Source organism: Tamandua tetradactyla, chromosome 7, assembly GCF_023851605.1.
Source record: "Tamandua tetradactyla isolate mTamTet1 chromosome 7, mTamTet1.pri, whole genome shotgun sequence".
NCBI lineage: Eukaryota > Metazoa > Chordata > Mammalia > Pilosa > Myrmecophagidae > Tamandua > Tamandua tetradactyla.
Window position 1 is genome coordinate 132931454 of NC_135333.1, and position 27651 is coordinate 132959104.

The 27651-nt window shown below is 37.9% G+C and overlaps 1 protein-coding gene and 1 non-coding gene across 2 annotated transcripts in view; one reads left to right on the top strand and one right to left on the bottom strand.

The window, feature by feature from the left end:
* WIF1 (Wnt inhibitory factor 1) overlaps window positions 1–27386 on the bottom strand; it is a 65911-nt gene extending 38525 nt beyond the window's left edge. The window contains exons 1-2 of the mRNA XM_077168120.1: window positions 26850–27386; window positions 26215–26354 (exon numbers count right to left, since the gene is read on the bottom strand). Coding sequence (XP_077024235.1) covers window positions 26215–26354; window positions 26850–26997 — 288 coding nt within the window. The 5' untranslated portion in view covers window positions 26998–27386. The remainder of the gene's footprint in view (window positions 1–26214; window positions 26355–26849) is intronic.
* LOC143642983 (U6 spliceosomal RNA) lies at window positions 7358–7464 on the top strand. Its single transcript, XR_013156040.1, has one exon. It is a non-coding gene; the product is annotated as a U6 spliceosomal RNA (small nuclear RNA).
* Window positions 27387–27651: the final 265 nt, after the last annotated feature.

Consider the following 27651-nt stretch of genomic DNA (forward strand, 5'->3'; position numbering starts at 1 on the left):
TCCTTTATAAGTGGAGTGAAATTCAGACAGGCAGAGAAAAAAACCACAGGGAGCAAGAGGCTGGACACTGGCAGAACCTAGAAGAAAAGGAAGAGACCAGGAGATGCCACCATGTGCCTTGCCATGTGACAGAGAAGCCAAGGATCACTGGCAGCCAGCCCCAGAGTGCCACAGTCTTCAGGGAGAAAGCATCACCTTAATGATGCCTTGATATGAGCACTCTTTTAGCTTCAAAACTATAAGCTAATCAATTCCCATTGTATAAGCCAACCCATTTCATGGTGTTTGCTTGAGCAGCCTAGGTAACCAAAACACCATCCCAAGTCATGAAATTCCTGACTTTAAATGAGACAGAAGCCCATGTCAACTTTGGAAGCCTTACTGAAAGAGGCAGAAACTAAGATCCCAATCACAAGTCAGCAGGGAATGTGCAGTAAGATAGGACCAAGCACAAGAAGTCTAAGTTGGTCATGAGCTGGCTCTCCAAGGGAGAGAAGCCAGTAGTCCAAATAATAATGTCCACAAGGTTGGGGTGAATGGGAGAAATCTGGGCTAGAGTCAGACCAACTTGGCTCAATTTCTAGTTCCACTATTTACTGGCTGGCCTTGGGCACAAGGCTTAGCCTCTCATTCATTTAACACAGATGTCTTGAATGTGCTCTTGTGTATGTGTAGGGAGCCAAGGATGAGTAAAATCAGTCATGGCATTTGTCCTTTTGGAGCTTGCAGTCCGAAAGGGAATTAGTCCTTAATCCAATAATAAAACAAAACTAAGATGGTGATAAAGGGCTTCAAATGTGACTTATGTAATGCTTTGAGAATATGTAATTTGACTTAGCTTGAGGATCACGGGAAGCTTGCCCAAGAAAGGATGACAGAAATGAGATCTGCAGAATGAGCAGAGGTTAAATAGATAAAGGAAGGAGTAGCATTTTGTCGGAAGAAGTGTATAAGCTCTGGCAGGAGGAAGTTTGGCAAGCTCGAAAGACCAAAAGGAGGCCAGTACTTACTTTATAGCATGTTGCAAGGACTAAAATTTAAAATGCATACTAAGTAGGTAGCACAATGTTGGCACATTGTAAGCACTCAGCAAATGTTAGCCATTATTAATAGGATCAATCTGCAAATCACTTAGTGGTGGGGTGTGGCAGCAGGAGTTTCTAGACAGTGGCAGTACCAATAGGCAGAAAAAAACAGTTTTAGGATTTCTGGGAGTTGAGGGCCAGAGGGAACGTGATTAAAGGAGTTCTCTCCAGTCCTGAAGGACATCACTCGTGTATGCGAGGGCTGTGAAAATAGTCTAAAATAATCTTTATCTTTTTTCCTTGCCCCAGATGTGGTGTATAGTTTGGCTTAGCATATAGAGATACATTTAGAATAATCTTATTTCTTTAGCTTTAAAACAAATTGGAAATGTCTTATCCAATTATCAATCTACAGGAAATTCAGAGGATAGACGAACATGATAACTATACCACAAAGACTTTGGAAAACTCTATAGGGCCAAAACCTAGTTTCTTAAACAGAAATTCTAAGGAATAAAAAAAGGGAGTGATTGATGGGAATCTATAGATTAAAAGAGACCTAAAAGGCCCATCAACCAATTGCAATATGTGGATTTTATTTGACTTATCAACCTTTCCAAACCTTATTTGAATCATCATTCAAACAAACCTTTAAAAGTGTACTACTTTTATGAGAGAGAGTTGGAAATTTGAAGAATTATATTTGATATATTAGGGAATTATTTTTAATAGTGTTGACATTATGGCTTTTAATAATTATTACCTTTAGAGGTACATACTGAAACATTTGTGGAAGAACTAATGCTGTATGTGAGATTTGTTTCAAAATAATATAATGGGAAGTACAGAGGAATCAAGATTGACCAAGAGTTGGTAACTCTTGTATCTGAATAATGGATAAACGAGTGTTCATTTTTCTATTCTACCTACATTTGTATGTTTGAAATGTTCCATAATAAAACCATTTTAAAAAATAAAAACTCTCATATTGACATCATGTTAAATGAATAAAAAATTACACATCCCAAGTTATTTGATATTTGTTAAATAAGTTTTCTAACTTCCGCATTCACTTATCTGTACTTCTGTAATGATAAAATGTTTGTTTTAAAAATTTTTTTATTATTATCATATATATAATCTAACGTTTCCATTTTAATCGTATTCAGATATATATTTCAGTGTTGTTAATTGTATTCACAATGCTGTGCTACCATTAACCACCATCCCTCATTTCCATCATTCCAAACAGGAACCATGTGGATTTTTAGACTTAATTTCCCATTCTCTACCCCCACCCCATCCCCTGCCACCCTATACTCTAGATTCAAGCTCTATGAGTTTGCTTATTCTAATTGTTCCAAAACAGTGAGATCACAGAATATTAAAATGTTTTTTTAAAGCCTAGCTTAAGTCAGCAGTATTTATTGTCTATGCTGTTTAGCAGAATGGAACCAAAGCAAAGCCAGTATAAGATAAGGCAGGAGCTACAGGAGAGGTCTTAGTCGTCTTTGAGATATTCTGATAACAGTGCTACTTGCCTGAACTTAATTAAGAAAGCAAGAGTATCTGCTTCTGTTAAAATGAATTCAATGTTTACTCCATACAACCAACTTCCCGTATTGCAGCTTGAATTGAAAAGAAAGAAATCACATCTCAGGTAAAATGTTACTGTGGTTAAATTACACCGGGCATATATATTCTAAAATATATTTGATTTTAATAGATCTTGCATTTTACCCTAGGGATCAGTTTCAGCCAACAGCTCTGATCATAGCAAAGCTTTTCTTCAATCAATAATATAAACCCTTTCCAAATTTAAACATAAACAAGAATAAGTCATAATATTTAGCTGACTTTTCTTTGTTCATTCTTTCATTCAATAAATATTTATCGAGCACCTTCAATGTGTGAGGCACTGCTCCAGGTCCTAGGGATGCACCAGTGAACAAGTCCTGGCCTCATGGAGCTTACACTCTATGTGGTGGAGAGGGGGAGATATATAATAAAAAAAAATGCTTAAATGGACATATAATACAGCAAGGGATGAGAAGTGCTATGTGGGAAAATAAAGCAGGGAAAGAGGATAGAGAATAAGTGTGCATGAGGGAGGGGTGTGGCTGCCTTTCAGAGAGGATGGACAAAAGAAGGCTGCTTGGATGAAGTGAGATTTTTTTCAGAGACCAAAATAAAGTGAGGGTGTGGATATATGGAAGAAGAGCCTCTTAGGAGAGGGAAAAGTGTGAAATCCCTCAGGTGGGAACGTACCTGGCATGTTCAGGAAACAGCAAGGCCAGTGTGGCTGGATCTGAGTATGGGGCCAGTTGTGAGCACCCAGCCTGAGGACAGGCATTAGGCTATTACTAGTACAAGATTCAGATTCTACCAGCCCGGGACTCCTTGCAGAACTCAAGAAAGCTTCCATAACAAGAAGATCAATGCTCTACAGCTCTACATACTACCCGGCCAGAGGAAACCCTGTCAGGTGTCACCGCCCTGCCTCTTACCTCTGGTCTTTCTTTTCCACATCCCCTACCTTTGTCCCCTCTTCCCATCCTAGGGAAACCAGAAGCAGCCGAGTGGAAGAGTCACCCACAGTGCCTTCCAGGCTGCAGCTGAGGGGAGGGGAGAAGACTTAACTTTGAATGAAGATCAGAATTTTAACTATTACATGGTAGTGGATATCCTAATTACTGAAATGAGAATCATCTAGGCACTAAGGTAATTAGAGGGTGTTTTACTATCTCAAGATGACTAGAGAAACTCTAGGATCTGCCTGAGGATTCCTCCAAAGGCCCATGAAGAAGGAGCTGACACTATAGGTCTGCAGGGACTGGCGTGAGAAAGGGTAGATTGCCCTATATGATAACACACGACAGTATTTCACTATTTGGTGTGATATTTTTAAGTCCATAGATCCTTATATAATGATTTTAAGAGCCAAAAGGGGGGGGCAGTAGATTTTCCATTTACAATATCAGCCAACCTCACAATCTTTCTCTTTTGCCCACTTAAAACATGTCAAAATATTGGGACAAGTCTGAAAACACCTTGATTACTTCCAACTTGTTTAAGTCACACATTAGCTTTCCCACATCTATGAATTATTTTCTGTAAATTCTTTAGTATATGCAATTCTCGGTTCATACATCTAGTTAGTGATAATCACTCTTTTCTAAAAGCCTGGTGAATGGCACTACTCTCCAGTTAAAACGGTCATGAGGCAGCTATGAACAGACACCATAGTTATTCAAGCTGATTCATTTTTTTACAAAGGCACATTAAAGCTGAATCAACTGTCATCTTTCAGTGATGATGGCTGATCTGATGTGATGAGAGAAAGTTCATGCACGTGTGTAGGTGGATTCAGCTCCCGGATGGTCTGGAATATCGTTAACTCATACGGGCTGATTCTGGCCCCGATTCAAACTTCTAAGCCTTTGTTCCTGGCACGCAGAGGATGGCTTTGAAGTTCAGGATAAAGCTCTTCTAACACACCATTACCAAAGAATAACCTTTTGATTATGATCTCATGAAAGTATAATCAATAACTTACATAAGTTAGAACCGTGGCAAACAGTGACAGTCCTGTAATTGGACGTTTATGGATTCCACATGTTACGATATCTGCATGAGCTAGCAGCCTGCATAATACATATATCTCTTCCCCAAACATAGCCGTTGAACTTTCTTAAAAGGCTATGAAACTTTTCACGGCTACTGTCAGCCTTGAACTCTTCAGGCCCCTGAGCTTGGATGTAGGTATTGAAAGGACAGGACTCTTGCAGAGCTTAAAAGGATAAATAAATATTTTCCCCAGATCCAGTGGACAATCATTTGTGTAAAGGATTCTGGTCAAAGCCAGTAATTTTCTACTTAATTGTGATGCTTGTGTGCTTTTAAAAATATATAGCAGGGGAGAAAACCGAATTTTTCAACATATCATTGTTAAAAATATAAGTGAAAAAATATTTGTTTAGCAAAGGTCTGCTCTCATACAAAGTTCTCAAATAGCTGGAACCTGGCTAGCAAGCCATTACATCGTTACCTGCAGTATCTATGATACATATCTTCTTTGTCTTCTTTTTTGTTATTGTTAAGTTAAATTCTACTGTAATGAAATAAAAATTGTGGGTGTTTAGCACACACAATAAGGCAATAAGCAAGCAAGAAAAGATTTGGGAATAAGAATAACTAACCAGGAGTACAGCAGGAAAAAATAAAACCAAGGGACTTTTCTGATCTAAAGAGGACATAGAAGTCTGAATTGAAGGAGCACTTAATTTCAAATAAAAGGTATCCAAAGAAAGGTCAGTCCCACCTTCTTGGAATAATCATCAAATCTTAAAGAGAGAAGAATATATAGAACTGCAAGCAATAAATAAAGAGAGAACACATCAAAGGGGTTATCTGGCATCTTCAACCCCTCCCCACCTCCATCCTATGTTACCTTATTCAGTTTTGCTCTTAGTCATTATTACCCTCCCCTATTGTTTTGGTACATATTTGACAGTTGCCATAGCTAATTTCCAGCAAATGGATATACCTCTGGATTCTTAGTTATACCACTGCTAAAGTAATATTTGTAACTCTACTGCCATATACATATTCTCCACTTGTAAATATGTTACTAGCTTTCAAATTAAACTTGAATTACTGATTCACAATGTATTCAATGTACTCATTTATATAAAAATGTGATTTTGGGCTCTTCTCTCCTCTATTTTAGCATAATTTCTAGGGCAGGGGTTAAAACTCTTTACCAATCTATTTTCAGTTGTTCAGTTTTATTATATAAAGGTAATTTCAAATGTCTTACACAAACAAAAAGGATGATCAAGAAAGACCACTAACAACAAAGGGGGGAAGGATCAAACTTTTAATATCTAAAGCTTGACAATTTTTCAAGAAAATACCAGTGAGCTGGTGTTTGTCCCTAGTTGTGATAAAACAATGACAGGCCACATAAAGTGGAAAAGAAATAGACCAGTAGCAAAGCTGGATAAAGTTAAATCAGCAAGGCTGATATGGTCCAAATCATGGTTTGTGTGGATGCATAGAAACTAAAAGACTCTGAGAAACTGGGTCTTTTCTATTTGCCTTTTCTTTAGCGGATGGTTCTGCAAATTATGGATTGACAAGCATCAATACCTGCTATCACAGCTCTTTTAATACCTACAGAGTCACAGGAGGCAAATGATGCCAGACTAGATTGATCTCCTTCCTTGAGAGAAAGAACAGGAAGCCACAGAGAAAGCCTACCTCTGCTTCCAAATTCCTATCGATTCCTTTCAACATGGCACACTTACTGAACAAAACAGAAGTCTAATGATCTCTATGAGATGGTTAAACAATCTACTTCAGAGCCACACCCAAAGCAGGAACCCATGTCAGCTTGGTGTACATTTTGGGTAGCGTTTCATTCAAATTAGTCTTGGAAACCAATCTGAGATATTCTCATTTTGATAAACAAAGTATGAAAGTGCTGACAAAAACTATTGACTTTTTTTTTAAGTAAGTAGGTTTTAAAACTCTAGAAGACAGAAGTATCCAAATGTTCTTGACCACTTAAAATATGACACTTGGGTGGGCCACGGTGGCTCAGCAGGTAAGAATGCTTGCCTGCCAAGCCCGAGGACCCGGGTTCAATTCCCGGTGCCTGCCCATGTTAAAATAAATAAATAAATAAATAACACTTAAATCTAGAATAAAATTCGCAGTGATAAGAAGACTGGTATAGAGAGAAGCTAAAAGGCAGCTACCAAAGTATAACTGGGCAACTGAAACTAGGCAAATCAGAGTTGGAAATCATAGTTTACCACAAACCGAATATGACTTAGGAATTTGATGCTATGTGGAAAAAAGTCAAGTTGAATAGGAAACTTATTATATGTAAAATTTGGAACAAAATTCTTCCTTCATGCTATGCGTTAGATATAATACTAGTATCTACTTTAAGCGATTTGGATAATCAGAAGGATTCAGAACAGCAAATAAAACAAACCATTTATAAAGGCATATGAAGAAGTGCTTTTAAAAATTACATATTGATAAGGATTACTTTTTTCAAGTTAATAATAGTATCTACTTTCAATGGATTCTTTTTTTTTTCGCATATGAATCTTGAGAACCAGTCTTACTTTATATAAATGAATTTTTGTGAACTGGCTATTGTTCTCAATTCCTTAAAGACACAACAACAACAAAAAAGAGATTTAATTGTATTAAGGAAAATTCTGGATGGATATAATGTGTGGGCCATCAAAATGACAGAACCCTGGAGAGCCAAAGATGATGGCTGAGTTCCTACAGAAGGTAAAGATGTGCCACCTGTACTCACTTTGGCAGCATATACACTAAAACTGGAACAATACAGAGAAAATTAGCATGGCCCCTGTAAAAGGATGACCTACAAATTCACGAAGCATTACATATTTTCAAATGTTACTTTAATAAGCTCATTAAATGATATCTGTCACTGTTACCTCTTGAAATACGTTTTATTTAGATTAATCCCACTTGTTCAGGAAATGCCAGGAGGTATTCTGTAAGGAAACGATACTTCTTACAGGGTAAATTTTCTCCTTGACGTTTGCTAATATCATGGCAGAAGTTTTCTTATCCCTTGAGAAGCAGTTTTTGACTGAATTTTTCATCCTTCCAATCCAATCCTATGGCATTTAACATTAAAAAAGAAACAGAAATCTGCCCAGATGCTTCCTGTCAGAGACTGAGATGGCTTCCAACTCCCCTCTTCCACGGCTGACCTTAAAAGACTTGCATTTACAAGCCAGCCTCTCAGTCAGCATACCCTCCCTGCTCCTCCTACTCTAGCCAGATACAGTGCCTGTTTCTTTTTTCCACTTTGTCCACTTCTGAATCATTTGTTCATGCTGTATCATCCTTCCTGATCCCTATAAAGTCATGTTGGTTCAAAAAAATAAAATCTGTTCTCAACCAGTTATTTTGAAATTATCTCCTTTCCAAACCTCTTTCTGTAAGCCGATTTTAGAATCACCTTGGCAGTACCTCTCAGGTATTTCTGTCTTTGGTGTTTTTCTTCAATTTTTGTTGTTTTTGTCACATCACTTTGGATAATATTATTCAGAAAATTAAAGGAACAGCAGTTCTAATCCATGGGGGGTTAGGGGAATCTGGGGGAAAGAATTCATCTCAAAGAAAGAGTCAAAGTTCTAAAACAAATTAAGAGGAAGACTAAAGAACAGAGGGGTCGGTACACATCATGCTAACATAACGTTTTTCCTTCTCCATAGAGAGTGGATAAAAGGCAAAGCCAATTTATGAACACAGGCTTTTGGAAATGGAGTAACATAATGTCAGGCCAACTTTCCAAAAGCATGTAAAAACAGTCCTGTTTTTAAAGATACATATTATCTGACTATTAAACACTTTTCAACTCTGTTTGAAAAATCTCTATCTTTGATGTTGTGGGAATCGCCACATTAAGGGATCTCAGAGAACTTCGTAAACAGGTTAGCCTTCACAAAGTCTTTCTCAGGTAAAATTGTCAAACATGGCATTCCGACTAAAAAAGTCCTAGGAAATCACGTGGGTCATGATTTTACATATGGGGAAACTGAGGGCCGGGGACGTTAAGCTACACTTATCATTTTCGGTCAGGACTGGCCCAGCATGCTCTGCATGATACAACACTTCCTCCATCCAACCATTTGCATTGTGTCAATGTTGAAATTAAAGGGGGAAAAACAACACTGACCCAGATCTGGGGGACTTTCACTGTTAAATACCCCCACCAGGTCCTGGACACTGCACCAGGCAAAACATATCATGATCAGAACCACATAGTATGTGTAACCAACCCACCCAAACTCAAAATTAAACATAAATTTTTAAAAATTGTCATTATTAGACTGAATAACACAGAAACAGACCAAGTGACTTCCCCCACACTTTACGCTGGGACAAAAAAGGGCAGGTAGTTTTCCCTTCTTCAACTGTGATGTAGTGACGCTGTACTTTCTCACAGCCTTAAGTTTCAGACTGAAACAAGTGGGGAGCTTTGCTCTGCAGCTCAGAAGATATATGCTCTTGTGCCAGCCCTGTTGCTTATACTGTACGGTTCTGGAAAAGTTGGTCATCATCTTTGGTCATTGGTTCCCTCATCTGAAAAATATGGTGATTGAACTAAGCTTTAAGATCCCTTTCCTTCTAAGAGTTTATGATTCTAAGTGGAGGCAGCCCTTAGACACAGAGTCCTGGGGATTTTGGAATGATGCAGTTCTTTCTGCATAATATCTAGATAGAGATTTGATAGGTTCAAACAAAGAGTTAGTTCTTAATGTTAAAGCAAGTCTCAATGTAACTCAGTTCTGTGCTTTTAATGACCTAAGCTCTGATGAGTAACCCTTTCAGCAGCAAATGCAAACCTGGAAATTTGATGCATAAGTATCAGCAGAGGCACACTTTTGCCATTATTGATTCCTGATATTTTCAAAATACATAGATACATTTTGATAGCAAGTTTATGAGATTATTTAGAGTGAGCCAATGGAAAGACTAAGAATGATTTTCCGCCATCAGACCTGCTCATTTCCTTTCTATCTGCCCAGTGTTCACTACAGAAGATTGTGCTCAAAAGCAAATGATGGCCTCTACCTTTGAGGTGGCTACTGAAGGTATTCTGGGGCAAAGAGAAGCCAGCGGTTTATAAATAAGAAATTCTGTCTACTTACCAAGTTTTTTGCCCTGCCCTCCCACTCCCGCGAACCATTTTATTTCACAGAAAGCAAATTTAGAAGAAGTTAACAGAAAATCCAAAACCTACAGTGCAGGGCATTTAGTGGAATATTGCTTGCAGACTGAGGTGAGACCAGCTCTCCGGTTGCCTGAGCAACATCTCTAAGATGTTGCTTTCCTCTTTCCTCTTCCTTCACTCTTTCCTCTTCTTCCTCTGGAGCTCTGACAAGCAAATTAATTTATTTTCCCTTCTATGGAGTACCAATAAGACTGTATTTAATTGCTAAAAGTTCTCTTATTTTAATAGAATGTAGCAAATGTACCACTTCTCCTTTTAGAAAGTATTATATTCTAGCAACTGATGACAATAAAACTGAACTCTGAAGTTGATCCACTTGCTAATCACATTTTCCCTGGTCCTTATGAAAATGTTAGAAGAATAAATTACTTTATATACATAAATACACAAATGCATACATAAAGTAATTTTATATGAAGTATACATATATATATTTTTCATATATATATGAAAAATAGTACTTGAAATAGATAAATGTTCCAATCACTGCTATTTCAAAATATTTATAGATAAATGTATGTACATATATATATGAAACATGCAGAAAGAAAATCACGTGAATGTTTACTCATGTGCATTTGAAATTAGTAGATAATGGGCTTCCCTGCTATGTTAAAAAGGAATAACCTGTTTTTACCTTTAGAAATCACCCACTAGTTTTGCATTTGCAAATAAGTATAATTTATAATTTGGTATCTATCTGAAGAGTCCCATATTCATGATTAATAATCATCCTGTGCAGAACCTTTTACCCTGATGTACCCTATTGGCTATATATGGCAAGGGTGAAGAATCACTCACTCTCACCACTTACTGATCCCCCACTGCCACCTACAGTATGAAATTTCCACTGAACTTACTTTGTCATAATTGAGCAAAGTGCAGGTAAATCAACAACTCTCAGTCTCACCTGAAAAGCTTCATTTGCAGGTTAAAAGGAAAAGCCACAAAAAGAATGCCTTTTAGGACATTTTTATACGTATAAAAATTTCATACGTATAAAAATTTTATACATATTTAGGACATTTTTATATGTGTAAGTATGGAAGTATGGACTAGCCATTACAAAGCCATTTGGTAACAACGTTATGTGCCAATAACTTTATAATGATCAGACACTTCGTCTCAGAAATTCCACTTCTGAAACTCAGTCCTAGGGAAATATCCTAATATGGGAAAAGTTTTATGCATGAAGTTGCTCTTTACAGTGTTTTTTATAAATAGTAAAAAACTGAAATAATCTACATTAGAGAATGCTTAAATAAATCACAGAATATTGTGTAGCCATATAAAAATCATGCATATAGAATATGTTACAACAAAGGAAACTGCCCTACTTTCCTTAAGCAAGCAACAAACAAAAAGGACATAAAATTATTATTTCAATAGAAAAACACTGTGTGGAAAAACACCAAAATATTATTTTTTTAGGTGGGTTAATTTCAGATAACTTCCCACTTCTCATCTCTACCCATTCTTCTTTCTCCTTTTTTGTATTTTCCAAAAAATTTTAGAGAATCTCCTGGTTTATGACAGAAAAAAGTAGTAAAGTGAAAATAAAGCTCTGTCAGGATTAATAACAAAATAGTTATACCCAGAAAATTAAGTACTGCAAACTCTAATGAAGTCCAGTTTATGTTCCTGAATGAGTAATAGATTTTGAAAGTTATAATTACAGCCAAAACAACTAACAATGTAAAAACTTCAATTAGTCACAGAGAAACAAAGTTTCAGAGTTGATTTCTTTTCTTTTCTTTAAAAAGCCAAGCCTGGTATAGATGTAATGAATATCTAAAAAGGAGCTACCATTTAGAGAAGATCTTAATAAATAATGATAGAGCTGTCCCATCTATCTGACTCAGAGGTTGGCTTTGAAAGTCAGTTTATTAATAAAATTGAATGAGTGAAACCAAGCTAATAAGAAAACCGGATAAAATTTGCCTGAAATGGATTTTACTAGCATTATTCAGGTAAACAGTATTTAGAAAAGTTAATTCTGCTCAAAGAGTATTTTATTTTTTGCCACAATTAATCATATTGTCCAAGCTATTTTTCTTATTGTGATTTGAATTCAACTCAAAACTAACAATGTGGAAATGATAATGGCCAATAATAAATCACAGACATTTCAGAACTGAAAGAAACTCCTTTATTTTACAGATGAAAAAGAAAGTGAAATACTTGTCTGAGGTTCCAGATAGTTGGTGTAGGGGGTGGGCCGGAAGCCAGGACTCCTGAGACCAGCTCAATGTGATACTCTGAGTTCAGAGAGTGGGACCCCATCATTTCGAATGGAATTTGGGCATCCTGCCAGCAGCATACTCCCCAGCTCTGGGTCTGGCAGATTCCCTTTCTTTGGCCTCATGACTTCCCCTAGTACTAATAGCTCATTAATACAAAGAGAAGAAAAGACCCTACTTTTTCAGCATCTATTACATGTCAAGTACTTTGAACACATTACGCAGTTGTGTTCTGCTGCTACTATGAAAGGCAAATTATTTCCTTTTAGTACTTGAAGACACCAAGGGTCCTAGCGTTTAAGCTGACCAAGATTTGGTCCATGCTGCCTTTACCTCTCTTTCATACTAACTTCTCTCACTATTAGGCAGCTAAGAGAGGATACATGGTGGTCTCTCTGTTACCTTCGGGGCAAACAAGGCACCCAGAGAACAAAATTTCGGGAGGCACTAACCCCTAGGCTCGCACAAGAACCTTGGGCCCTCACCGGCCACATCCTAGTCTTAGCCCTGTGTCCCACTCAAAAGGGAAGATACAGTCACCTCTCTCAAGAAGAAATGTTTTATATGGGGGAAACAACTTTCTACAATTACATAAATTTCCATTTTAGAAAAGCTTTTGTATGCAGAGTCTCTGAAGGAACTGACAGCTCCAGTAAGAGGGAAAAAATAAGTTATTTATAAAATTTTTTCATCTTACTGCAAAAAAATCTGAAATACCAAGTATGAAAAAAGATGAAGATTAATTGTTGCTATGTTTACCATGGAATGGTATAGAACTCTGCTTATAATTTCAATTAAAAAAATGTTTCATTATAATTCAAATAGAATTTATTGAATGGGTCCTTACTTACTTTTATTGAAAGGCAAAAGCAGTTCTATAAAATCGCAAGCACCCAAATCTTTTGTGCATTATAGAAAAATGCACAGCTATTAAAGATCAGGTTTGAATTAGTTTGCTTTTGGCCAAAGGCCACTCACTGCAAATTATCACAGTTATTCCTTATATTTAGTTATCTACAGTTTCATTAATGCACAATTTTCACAGTTATTGGTAGGACTTGGTGAACCTCATGAGATTACATAAATTAAAGCATTATATAAGCTATTAAGTACAATATAAATGAGGGGTATTGCTACTTTTAGGAGAATGTAGAACAACCCCTTATCTCAAATCAGGAGAGCTAAATCAATTTACACGTTTCCTCTCAGTTTATAAGTGAACGTTTTCACAAACCCTAGCCAGAACGGGACATGCAATGACAACTCTCCAAACACAATCCTGCAGATATCCAAGAAATCAAATAAGTTTAGTGCACAATCTTTAGGAACCAAAGACATTCGGACTATCTGAAGCCAAGTGGATTTTGTATTAGTTCTATTGGTGCTGACTGGGGTATGCGGCTTCCAAACTAGATCCTGACTTAACGATGTGATATTTTGCCTTGGAAGGTAGGACTCTCCAAATGAAACTGCCTCTTTAAAAATTTGATAATGATTAAAAGTTCTTAGCATAATGACTGGCACATAAAATACAGTTAAGACATGCTAGCTATTTTCCTTTCCCTCTTATTTTTTCTACTCTTTCTGTCCTGTACTTTTCTCCTCTTAGTTGATCACACAAGATTTATAAACCAAAAGATGATTTCACAATTAGGTAAGGAAGAAAGTTTATGTCCAATTCTAGCAATTACATCTTCTCTTATAGAGTATAAAGAGTAGTTCTAGCAGATTACACCTTTGAAGACACTATACTTTGGGTAACTATTTATAAGTCAAGGTTGAGAGCTTACCTCTGAAACACTGACTCTTTGGAGAGAAGATTCAAAATGGTAGAGAAAGGCAAAACTGCTTATGTGAAGCAGCTGAAGAAATTGGGGATGTCTGGCACGGAGAAAAGACGATTTGGAGGATAGATGAGCTGTCCTCAAACGCCAGTGGATTGGCTGCCAATGAGAAAGGGCTTAAAATACACTCCAGCTGATTCCAGAGCTCAGGAACAGAACCAAGGCAGGAATTATAGATGTGACCAGGTATCCCAGCTGTGCCTTAACTGGGATTTGGAGTTCCCCTGTATCTCTGGTGGTCAGTGGTACCACCTAGCAGATATGGATTCATAGAACATCTTAACGGGGAGTTTTTTTTTACATAGGTGCCTGAGGAATAGAGGTAGAGGCACACAATTGTATAGAAATATTCTAAGGCCTGGCCCTAAAGACCAGGTGTGACTTCTATGGGACCAAGACCTGAAGGAACTTAACAGTGGACTTCAGTTGGGGTCAGTGTGTTAAGCCACACTACTGTAAGCTCCAAATGACAGAGTTCAATGCTGACTTGAAGAAAGGGGTAGACTTCTCATTTCTAGACAAAACACCAAGTTGCTCCAAGACCGTAAGACCTGTGAAAAATAACACCTAGTTTGTCACCTGAGTATTTATAGCTCAGGGAGTAGGGAGAGGTTCCACCTGGATCTGAAAAAGCACTGTCCTTATCAGGGCCACCATGGTAGCAGAGAGGTTAAGACATCTCCTTCCAGAATGGGAGGTCTTGAACTCTCCTAGGAACTCACAGAAATAGCTGATCTGTGCTAGGGAGGGAGCCTGGAGTAAATGACCCTTACTCCAGTGAAAGGGAAAAGTCAACAAACTTTAGGGTTCAAAGACTGGTAGGGTCTGGAGATATTCAGGTTACACAGCGAAGGCAGGTTTTTGAGTTTATGAAGAACAATTTTCTATGATTAAGGCAATCCAAAAAAATGCAAAAGACTGTCTTAATGGGCTCCCTGCCACTGGGCATATTTAACCAGAACCTAGGAGATCTCAATTTATGGAAGCTTCAGAGAGAGGTTGGTCTGGCTGAGTTCTGGGATCTCTTCCAACTTCTGTGACTTCTAAAGATAAGCCAGAGAAGGCAAAGAAAAAACTGGGTGAATGTGGAGAGATAATCTAAAATTTGACTCCTGCCTAAATTTGAGTAATTGTTTAAAAGGAAGAAATATATGAAATAGACATTTTTATAGTTATTTAGGATGAGTTGTCAAATATATGAGTTTTAATACACCCAGCAGCATTGAATTTGAAGGTTTACTTTAACTTACTGAACATATTAACAGTCTATTGAACATGAAGTTAAAAAGATCATAGTACCCCACAAATGGGCCTCTGTTAGAGAATACTTGCTGTCTTAAAAAATGTTGGGGTGGAAAATTCCACAAAGAAGTAACTTTTACATTGCCATCTGCTGGCCATTGCTGTGACAGCAATACAAAAAAGAAAATCTCAAATCCTAATCAAGTTTCAGCTGGAAATAGGAATATTGATTGAACTTTCAGATGATAGGAATCAAATAGCTTCAGTAAGAACTCAAAAACCAAATACCAGAGTAATTCTACAAGTCTTTCGGGAGATCCATCTGGTTTTTGCCTAAACAGGAGATGCCCTACATAGACCTGACTTCAGATGTAAATCCTAGCGGTACAGCCCCTGAAAACAATACCTGCTAGCAAGCCCTGCAGAGTCAGTTTATTCAGGGCCATCTTCAGCCCCCACAACTAGTTTCCTCAAGAACAGTCCCAAACTTTTCATCTGGAAGAGCTCATTTGCTCTGTTACCTAGTGGTATAGAGACATTTGTCATACTTATTTCCAAAAAAGTAATGGCAAGTATAAGGCATAATACGTTAGGCCCAATTATATCAAGCGCATAAATGTCCTGCAAGTTAAGAAGAGCAAAAGTTGTTCCAAATAGTACATCTTAGCTTTGCAGGTCTCATGGTATGCCCTGAAAATACCAGGAGACTTCAGCAGATAATTCATTCCTCTTTCAACAGAGATAAGGTTCTGTCCTTAGGGTTTTCATAGTTTCTTGTTTGCATTGCAATTATAACACATTTAATATTGTATTATCGTTATTTGGGTTCATGTATTTACCCATACTAAACCTGATCTCCCTGAGGGCAAGGTTTATGTCCAATTTAAATTTGTCTTTTCAGCATTCAGCATAAATTTTGGCATAAGGTAGGCCTTCAATAAATATTTATTACGTTGAGGTCAAAAAAAGGAAGGAAGAGAGAGAGAGATTCAAAGTCTCCCAAATCAATATTTCTATTCTTCACTTCATAGATTAACTACAGACTCAAATTTTCAGCAGCCTACCAGACTCTGCCATCTGGATGTTCAGCAGAAATTCGTGTTTAGCAAGTTCCAAATGGACCCCACTGTCTTTGGTCTTCTCCCCACAATTAATTTCTCAGTTAGACATCACTATCCGCCCATACATCTCAGAGTCATCCTCTATTCCCTCATTTCAATTAGCACCCACATTCAGTAGGACTTGATCTCTAGAGTCTGTACTCCCTGCTCCCCACTGCCTGCCTTAGTTCAGGACCTTGTCACTTTTTGTGGTTCCTTAAGTAAGTTCCTAATTGTCTCCTAGTTCTCAGGCACCCCATCATCTGCCCTCTCTCTGCCATCAAAATTATGCCTCATACCTGCCTATTGTTGAGCTTTCACTGACTCTTCATTATTTATAGGACAAAGTCCACTAAGGCATACATAACCTTTCCCACACTTTAAAGGCTCTGTTCTGTTTCATAAACCCTAACCATTTTGAACACATTATTCTCCACCTATACCAACGATTCTCAATTTTATGTACTTCCCCATGAGCTAGTCGATATACTTAGAATGCCCAGTCCACCCCCACCCCCTTGGCCACCCTGTGCCTACTGAGCACCTTTCTGACTCACTTCAAATATTACTTTCTCTGTGATGCCTTCTCCAGCATGTAAGTAATTGCAAATTTACCTTAGCAAAGGGAAAATCCTCCGGCTTTATGCTCCCATTGTGCTTTTCTTAGGGCATTTATGGGGGCTATGGCTAGCCCATATGAATTTCTGTGCAAATTAGGTATAAGTGCCCCCTCTGTGTCAGGGTATAAGACTTGACAAGTGAAGTGTGGGCTGATTTCAACTTCCACTTGCCCCTTTGGTTAAGTTTCCATGGGCAATGAAAAACATTATGAAACTTTACCTGTTGGCCCTGAGAAGTTATCACAGGTATTATGATTGCCTTATTGATAGGACAGTCTTCTCTCTCATCTGGTGAATTCCTATGAGGCGGGCCAATTAAAATTTGCATTCTCAGGACATAGGGCATAGTATACATTGATATACTGTTATCTGTTTTTGAGGGGGAATGAGAAGATATTCCAAATATTAACAGCAGGTCTGAGGAAGATCTCTGAAATATACAAACGGGTGCATAAATGTTCTCAGCTGCGAGGTCTTGGGCAAATAACAACATCCCTATGCCCTAGTTTCCTCCTCTATAAAGGGGGGATAATAATAGTGTCTACCTTGGGTTTGTTGTGACAATCCAGTGAGATAATATCTGTCCAATACTTAGAAGAGTGCAACCGCAGATTAAGCACTATGCAAGTGTTGGCTATTATTATTAACATGGAATAAACTAAGGGGTATACTCAGGTAGATGTTTTAATAACTTTATAACAAGACAATTTTGTAGAGAAGCATCTTGCATTAATTTTTTTTAAATCTAAAAAGAGACATATTTGTATAAAGGTATTACCAAGAATATTAAATGATTGAAGATGCTTTACATAAGAAATAGAATCATGATATTTTAGAATTTTGAGGAAGTTTAGAGATAATCCAAACTGCTTTTCTTGTAGATAAAATAATTGGGGTACAAAAAGTTTTAAGTAACCTTTCCAAAAGCTCAAGTATTTCTCCATTTAGAGTCTTCCAAATGTCCAGCCACCTTCTCCCCACCCCCACCCCATAGTCTCTGTTTCACACACCAAGTCCCAGCTCAGGCAACACTAACTTTTCCTAGAATCCACTTTCACAACTTTTTTGCCTTTGCCTGTGAAACCCTCTCCTCCCATCTCAGCCGGTTGAACAGTCTGATGTTACATCTTCTCCTGTAAGGTCTTTTCCAACTCCCCCAGCCAAAATTAGCTGCTTCTTCCTCTGTGTACCCAAAGAACTTGTTAGAGTGAAGGATGCTGATTACCTGGGTTTGAATCCCAGCTCTGCCACTTACTAGCTATGGGACCTTTGCTCCTCTGTGCCTCTGTGACTTTATCTGTGAAATAGGAATGAGAATGAGATCTGCCTAATTTATTCATTCATTCAACAAATGTTTATCATCTGCCTGCTATGTGTCAGGAGTGTTCTAGGACCTGGAGATATGTGGCGCACAGGGCAAAGTCCTTGCTCTTATGAGCCTGCTTTTTAGTGAGAGAGTCAAACAATTAAAATCAAATATAATAAATACTATCAGTTGTCCCAAAGACACCCAGAGTGATGGACTGGGAGGTGGCTGTTGTAGAGAGGGCAATCAGGGAAAGTCTCTCCAAGGAAGTTTGAACAGAGACATGGAGAGAGCCAGGAAGCAAGCCACACAGGAATCTAGCAGGTGTGTGTTCTACACAGAGCAACTTTGGGTGCAAAGGTCCTGAGACAGGAAGGAGATTGGGGTAAGGGAAGCAGAAAGGCTAACAGAGCAATTGCCAAGTTATTGAAGCAGACAGTAAAGAAAACAAGGCACACTGGCTACCTCTCCACTTCTCATTGTGCACAGTGTACTCCAGCTACACCACTCCATTTCTCATCTCTGTGCCTTGCCTCAAGCTCTTTCCCTTCTCTAAAAACTACCTTATTCTTCACATTTTGGCTTGGCTAACTCACAGTCAGACTCACCTCTGGAGTTACTGCTCTGTGCTCTTACTATAACCTGGGAATAATAACTCAGTACTTCTACAATACCACTTATCAAAAATTATTTCAATGATCTGTTTATATGTCTGTCTCTCCAGTTACTTCCTGATTTTCTCAAGGGCAGGGAATTGAACCTTCTTCATTTTTACACCCAAGACATGATATGAGTTCTGGCCAAAGTAACTAAGGAAGAGCTTCATCTCCTATGTTCATCTCCTTTTTCATGTTGCCAGCTAGGAACTCACTTCTGATCATTTCCTTTGTCCTCTGCCCATAACACAGAACACTGTTTGAAACCCAGGTAAATGGTTTTCAAAGGATACTGGCATTTGCTGAGATTCTTTTATCAGTCATCTATAAAATCTAAAAAGACAATAAAATGTGCAGCTCAGAAAGATAGATATCCATAGGTCTATCTGGGACAAACGGAAGGACAAAAATTTTCCTGTGACTTTAGAGTTTTAGCTAACAATAAGATTTAAAAGAAAATAAAATATTTGAAGAAGTAGGCTTATTTTAGATAACTACACTTCAAATGTTCAACCCTCGTTATTTAAGCTGGAGGATCACCTGTCAAGTTGACTATCCGTATCTTTATTGCTCTTTTTCTCGTACTTAAAAAGGCACATAAAGTTCAGAATAGATGTCGATTCTTTTTCAAATTAACATAACATTTTCCTCATTGAAGCTCCCTTTTACATCAAACTCAAAATTCTAGACTCCATTTTCTAATGTAAATTTTGGTCATTTTTTCTTTTAGTTCTATGTACTCAGAAAAAGCATTTTTATATAATTCCATAACATAATCATCTAAAAAAACAAAACCAACCTGAGACTGAGACTAATCATCACAAAATCTCTGAAGGTTTAGTAATAAAGAAGAGCTGAGTGACAATTGTAGAAAAACTGCTATCCACCCACCACATAAACAACTTACTAAAGGAATCCCTGGGATAAACCTGCAAAATATTGAGTCCAATTTCTCCACAGCAGAGAAGAGAGAAACCTTCCTAGGTTGTTTCGACTTTTTTTTCTCCTCCCCAGAACTCTTCCCCACTGATTGACCCTGACGTCCCCTTCACTGGGTTTCCATTACCTTTTAGATGAGATACCCTCACAATTCCTCAGGGACGCTCATGGTCACCTAGAACATGCATTTCCCTATAAGACCCCCATGTGTTTGGGTTGCCTGTGATCTCTGGTCTAGTGAAAGTTTATTCATCCTCCAAGATTTAATTCAAACATCACCTGCTCCATGAGCTCAGTGAAGTCTTCCTGGCTCCCTCCCTCCCCCAAGCCAGGGGAAAAAGTGGCCTCTTTTGTGTATACAGCTAATCTTGTATTTTAACCTCACTTGGATGACTGTGACAAATGTTTGTTTGCTAGACCCCAAGCTCCGTGAGGGCAGGACCTGTGATTATTCATATTTGAATGCTCAGCATCTAGCTCAGTGCCTATGATTGTTGAATAAATGCCTGAATCGGAGAGAAAAGCTGTATGAACAAACAACTCGCCTTCCACCAAGGGCTCATGAGAATGTCACTAAGTTACTTTCAGAGTAGCAAGTGTGGCAAGTTGGCCAAATTACTGTGGCCCTGATCTGACAAGGCTTTGTCCAGTGATCCAGTAACAGGATGAAGGACATTTTCACTAAACTCTTAATCCCAAAAGTTTTTCTCTTCAACACCCATTGTATTCAACAAGGACATTTAAGTTAAATGAGTTTAGCCCAAAGCAAAACGCTTTATTGAATATAATTTTTCTCCACTTCACCACAACAATTCAACATTTTTTTTATTTGTGCAAGCAATTTAAGGCCAATAATAAACACCCAGGACACCAGTAAAGGGTGTGTTTACGTGCCTTTACACCACCATGTAAGGAAGACATAGTGGAGTTTACATTTATGCCATGTAAATCGCCATAGAACCAGATGTGGCTTACAAGGTGCCTTGTAACTCATCTCCTCTAAGCAATAAAGCCCTTTTTTCCTGGCAAAAGTTTGAGAAACTTACTGCTGTTTTCTATCAGCAGATAGAACAGATGGCTGGCACATGCCTGCTTTGCTAAATGAAATGGGCTCTCTGCAGAATTACTCTTTGATCCCTAGTGGCATGTCCACAACACCACAATGCAAAAATACCACAGCATAACAGAATCTAAACATTAAAGGTTTAAAGCTGTGCTTTTGATATGAGTACCTCCTTTTAAAAAAAGCATGCCCACAGTATGTAAACATATTCACATTCCCACTTTGAAATCATGGATCAGGGGTCAGAAAACGAGGCATTTCCTCCATTTGGTGACATCAAACCACCACGAAGGTATGGCTGTGGAACCCAGGAGTGCAAAGGTATGCAACTGCTTGGGTTGTAACTTCCCAGACAATCATAACTCCACTAGGAAAAAAATGTGGACAGTACACATTAAGGGAGCTAAATAATAATAATGTGTTACCATCTTTCAGGGTTGGACGGTGTTTGCGGGTGTTTGGCAGTTCCTTTGAAGGCAGGGAAGAGGTACTTGAAAATTCACCCTCTACTGTTTTTCTTTGATTTTTGTGAAGAGGAAAAGAGAAAGAAAATATATATATATTTTAGTACAGAGCTCCTTAACTCAAATAGGAAATTTGAGACTGCAAACTGCAGCCAATTTAATGAGACCCGGGTTTTGAAATATCAAACACCAGCTTGAAAAAACAAGCTATCTGGGGCTTTAGGGGCATTTTAGTGACGGAATTGGATTATCAGTTGATATTACATAAACATATCAGTAGATTATTCTTTTCTTTTTTTTTAATTAGCAAACTTGTGAAGGAAATGGCCTGTTTCAGATTTCCCTTCTTCTCAATGGTATTTTCTTCACTTTAAAGCTGAATTTGAGTGTTACTGACCGGAATCATTCACAGCTGCACCACAATCCAGGTAAAATTCTCTACCTTTTCTTACACCTGGTATTATTATTATTTTTAAATGATAGTTTTTTTATTTTCAATAATTCAAAAAGTTTTTTTTTAATTGACAAGCGCTAGTAAGGGTCATGAACTATTTATAATTACTATTGCATGTTGGAAAATATTTGGCTTGATAACCTGAATCTTCAGCATAGTTAATATTTGTGTCACCATCCATAAAAACAAAAGGAACACGTTTCTGCAGTTTAACCCAATAAAGTCAATTATTACACAATACACGCATGACTTTCCACCTCTTACAGGGTAGCAGCCAAAATTCTTGTCTTCCTTTCCTGTATCCACAGCAGCACTTCTTAAGTTTTGTTTTTAAACATCTTGAAATTGAGAAAAATGAAGTGACACCACTGACTTCTAGTGGTTATAAGAATTCTGCACACTATACATGATAAAAAAGCTTACTCTAAGATCTGGACCTGCTGCTACGGATGGCTAGAGTTTGCTTAGTAACCCAAATCATTGGTTTGAAGTTAATATTGGCTGGTTATCTTCTCCCAGAGACAGATTTCACCCCAGTCCTTGCCAACCATCTCATAAATCCAGGCCTTTGGTCAGAAGGAGGTTAGAAAACTAGTACAGATGGGTTCAGCATAAATCCATCACCAGTGCTAAAACATCAACATAAAAGGAGACACCCAATTAACCAGGCACTTGATCCACAGAACCTCAGCATCTTTATGCAGGTGACAGAACACATTGTAGTTGCTAAGATTAAGTCCATGTGATGGCAAAATACATGAATACAATGTTTTTGGCCTTATACCAAATTGGTTCATATGGAAATAAGCAGTGGTGTCCAATAGTTAAAATTCAGATTTGTCTAAGAAAGCTTCTCATTAAATTTTTATTTGCAAGCCATTGTGTTTAGAAAGAGTTATTTTCCAAATAAAATGTTTAATTGATGGCTAGTTTGGAAAGCCAAAATGGTTGCTCATGGTCCCTGCCTAAGTGTAATGTCTCAAATTTAGGAGAAAAAAATACAGTAAACCATGCCGCATTGAAAAATATCAACTATTATAAAGTTATATACAATTATAAAGAGTATTTTCCCTTAGTTACAGAAAATCCTTTAAGCCTCTTTAGTGGAAACCCTGACCTCATCTAAAAGCCTTGAGTAGGGGCATGTCAGAAAATGAGTATTTTAAATAGGAGATAAAGTATAATCAAGGTTTTCCATGGAAAATAAAAACAGCAGGGAAAGAGAGGTCAGGTAAAGTTATTTCAGGCAGGAAAGACTTCCAAAGTCAATTTTGGGGGACCACAAAATAAAGTGGTGAGAATCAGATAAGTAAAGTGACTTATTTGGGTAGTAGTTATGATCAGCCCTTGAAAACCATATGTTTTGCCATTTTGTTGCGTGAGGGTAGTATAAAAAAAAATACCAGAAAATAAACATAGAAAAATATGATTTAGAATGTCATACAAATTTAAACTCTAAAGTACAACTTTCGTGCATATCTAACATAAAATAGTTTTTAAAATTTCAAATCAATACACATTCATTCTGGAAAAAGTAATATAAGCAGATATCACTGATGTTACACCTTGGTAGATATACTACCATATATTTTTTCTATATCTGCCTACATATTTTTTGCAACGGAATCAAACAGAATATACCATGCTATGGTAGAACATTCTACTTAATTTGTCATGAACATCTTTCCACGGCATCAAATCAATAGATGACTATAATATCCTTATTAACAATTCATTGTGTTCTCCTGTGTAAGTCACTAGTGCTAGAGCTTTATGTTGTACCCAGTTTTTACTATTAAAATCATCATGATAAGTAACATCCTTGTATCTACATTTTATATATATCCATGATTATTTCCTTAGAATGAATCTCTCTCTGGAAATAAAATTTCCCAAAGGTTCTGTATGGATGCTTTTGCCATCAGAGTCAAATTGCCCTGCAAAAAGATTACATAGGCACCAGCATCATATAAATATGCACATATCTCCACATAGTAAAAAAAAAATTTTTTTTAACTTGGCCAACTTGAAGTTGGGGGATGAATCTCACTGTAATTTTGATTTGCATTTGTTTGAAGTAGAATATGAAATGTATTTTAAATGTGCCCAAGTACACCTTGGGATAATGGAGTAATAATTGATTGGAAGTAAAATAACACCTTCCTGTCTCCACTAGTTCTTTGATCCTAAGGTTGTTTTGACTTTGTCCATATGTTGCCAAAACACTTAAAGTTTAAAATTTCATTAAGCAGCAACATGTTTTGCTTATGTACTGGTGAAACACCTAAATGTTTGATGTCATTTATGTGAAATAACTAGATAATGGAGTGATTTTTGTTTTCCATGTAGATGTTTTGATGTGGCTCAGCTTTAGCCATAGATGCCTTTCAAAATATCTGTTTGGTACTGAAGTCATTCTTATTCTAACCTTCAAAATTTCTATGCATTTCAAAAATTATGATGCTGCTAGACACGTAACTCTACTGAGTGAAATTAATCATATTAAACAATATTTTAAAACATCTTGTTGTTTGGCATTGCATAGATGCTTCCCTTCCCCAAAACAAACAAACAAACAAAAAACAGACACCAGATTTATGTAGCTACCTGTGGAAACCTATCCAGAACAGACAGAGTTGAGAAAGAGCAAGTAACTTAATTGAGGTGCTCACATTCCCCTGCATGAGATAATTCACATAGGTAACCAGAACCTAAATAGGAGAGAAAAGGATGCTGGAGGCTTCATCTCCATGGCAATTCCACAATCTTCACTAATTCCTTACAAGAAATATCCCTGAGATTGTTTGATATACCAATCCATTGGCAATATGCCAATGCTTGTAAATATTCACTATGCTATAAAGCAAAAGGGGAGACAAAATGGGATAAAATAGAATAAAAGGAAGGATTTTATTCCAATTCCAATCTTCTGAAGAAACACTCATATGTTATATGTATTTATATTTATACATGAGCTGTTGATAATTGTCTCCTTCAACTTTAGTCATCAAAGTCTTTCAACTACAGTGTACAATTCAAGCTACCTTTTAGTGATTCTTCCATAAGATCAAAAAGTTTTCTTTTTAAAAATACAGAATTGTTACTGAGATCCTCTGACCAGTGGTTGACTACAAGTAAATAAGATCAGGTGAAAAGTAAAGGAAGTAATAAAAGGAGAATTAAATTATTCATTACTGGTTTCACAATATTCCAAATTTAACATTACATAAAATGCCTATGAAGACACCTCATAGAGAAAAGGAATAATCCTGCTATACAGCAACAGTAACCTCAGTGAACTTATCTGCAAAATGGGGGTATTAGAATAGATGACCTTCCTATTACAGACTTTGGTGACTCTAAAATGTTAATTTTTAATAACAAAGCATTATAAACGTTTAAGGATCTATACTTGATCTATTTTAGAAGAGGATAAAAGAGAGCAGATGGAAAAAAAGACGGAGCTAAAATGGTCATGCCCATTCTATAATAAGTAATTACAGGGAACCAAAGTGGTTTCTCAACTAAAAAACATACTTTTCATAAAGTGTTTTCTGGATCATATTCCCCATGAATATAGCCATTTAAATAATTTTAGAATGAAAAGGACCTTTTGATTTTAATTATGATTATAATGACTTTCATAGTAGGCACGTTTTACCAACTAATGAGCAAACGAATTTATTACTTACCAGTTGTCCTCTAGAGGACAATTGCACAAATGAAATTAAACTCACATAAGCATTTTGCTCTCCCTTTCTTTCCAAAATTAGAGGTCATTTATATTATACTGAAAATATATGAAAGGTGACACAAAAGATGCAAATGTGCTAAGTGAAAAATGTGCTCAAATTAATTAATTAAAATTAATTGGCTTTTCTTTTCCATAGGAAAGTGTTAAGTTGGTCCCTTTAAAATAATTAATAACCTGCAATATTTTTACAAACTTTCTTACATGACACTTTTTTCAGTATGTGAAGTTCTACCAGAAACATATAGTGTCACATTTCAGTGAATAACAGTCAAAGTACAATTTCTTTTAATGCACAATGTCAAAAACGCTTATATACTTCAAAATTTGTTGAAACCTATAAATAACGCCATGTCAATAGTTCATATTATGGAAAAAGAGCCTTCTAAACATTCTGTTAAATTTTAAAGTCAATGATCACAGAAACCAGTAAATTGGTCTCTGAAGTCTTTATATTTCCTGCAGCCTGAAGACACTGAGTCTTAACATAATAGTGAGTGTAGGCACATTACTTAATCTTTTCTTTGGGGAACTTTAATTTATGTAACAATTCTAAGTAAATGGGAATTAATTCTTTATTTGCTTTGGAGATCAGATAAGAAATTATTCTTTAAAAATACGAAATGTACCAGACTAGTCACTGTTTTTACCTGCCAACAGCCAGTGAAAATATTCAAGAGCAATTTCTTCACTTTTGTGTAATGAGAACTTACCTGCCCTGCAGCTTGCCAGGTAAAATTCATGGAATGTATATTGACAGGAATAGCAGGCATTCTCTGTTGTGCTTTTCTGAAATCATGTGTAAAAGGTGCCATTTTCCCCTCTGAAACAATCAGGATATCTTCTTCAAATCCTGTTTTTAAAAATTAAACAAAACTATCAAAATGAGGGGATTCGAGGAACCAAAACAGAAGTTACATGCAAAGGAGAAAACCAAATAATTAACATGGGTCGTTTCTTTCCAAAAAACACCTGCGTTTGGGGCCAAAAACGCTCCTCAGATTAATTTTTCTCTGTATGTGAAAAGAATATGCCAATACTTTCAAGAAAAAGAAGTAGACACGGAGTTAACCAATGCAAACAAATGCTGGGTCCACCTAAGAAACGAAGGGTTGTAAAAACTAGCTACAGCATGATCAGAACGCTTAGTTTTGGTTTCTTGGAGAGACAAATATACAGACTTTCAGGTGGAAAGCTTATTATTGAAGGAAAAATAAGTACTCTTCCTTAAAATTAAGTTTTAAAAGCATACCAAATGCATGCACCCCCACCCCCCACCCCCTTCTTCAGTGGAATAGCGAAGAGAGTGAAGACACCGGCGGGGGAAGGCTGAGCGAGAGCGCCTTACCTATGAGGACTCTCGCCTGGTGAGCATCGATCCACAGGTACAGGCTCTCCTCCCGCGGCGGCCCGGCCTCTGCGCGCAGCACGAGCAGGCACGAGAGGATGCTCCAGAGCAGGAGCGCGGCGGCAGGGAAGGCGCTTCTCCAGGCCATGCCGCTCGGGACCTCCTCGCTGGTAGCGCTCGCCGTTGAAACTCCTTCTGTCGCACCTACCTAGCCAGTGGCCGTTCTGTCCTCCACTCGGCTCAGCTCCCTCAGCCCGAGTTGTTCCCCGCTTCGACGGCTGGGCGGGTGGCCTCCCGGCTGGGATGCGAGCGAACCTGGGAGAGCCCGAGGAGGAAAGAAGGAGGGAAGGATGCGCGGGAACCAGCCGGGTAAGAGGAGGTGGCGCGGGAGGGAGACGGCAAGGCAAAGGGGAAGGCGAGGCAGAGCCAGAAATGCCAGCACGAGCCTCGAGGCCAGTAGTTCGAGGTTAAATACAGCCAAAGGAAGAGCGGGAAGGGCTGGCGCGAGCGAAGAGCGACCGGAGTGGGGCCCGCGAGGCCGAGCCGGCCGCCACTGGGAGGCGCTGCGGAGCTGTGCGGGGGCGGGGCCGCGCGAAGCCCCCCGGAGGCAGAGGTCACCGCACCGCGCGCGCGGGGAGAGGCATGCGAAGGGGGAGCTCAAAACGGGACCCCTGGGACGTCAGTCGCCATCCACCTCCGGCCGGGAGAGACGTAGGAACCCACAAAGCAGGACTTGATTGAGTAATGATGATGATGATAGTAATTCCTGTTTCGACCCCGGTGCTAACTGAAGGCGCGTTTT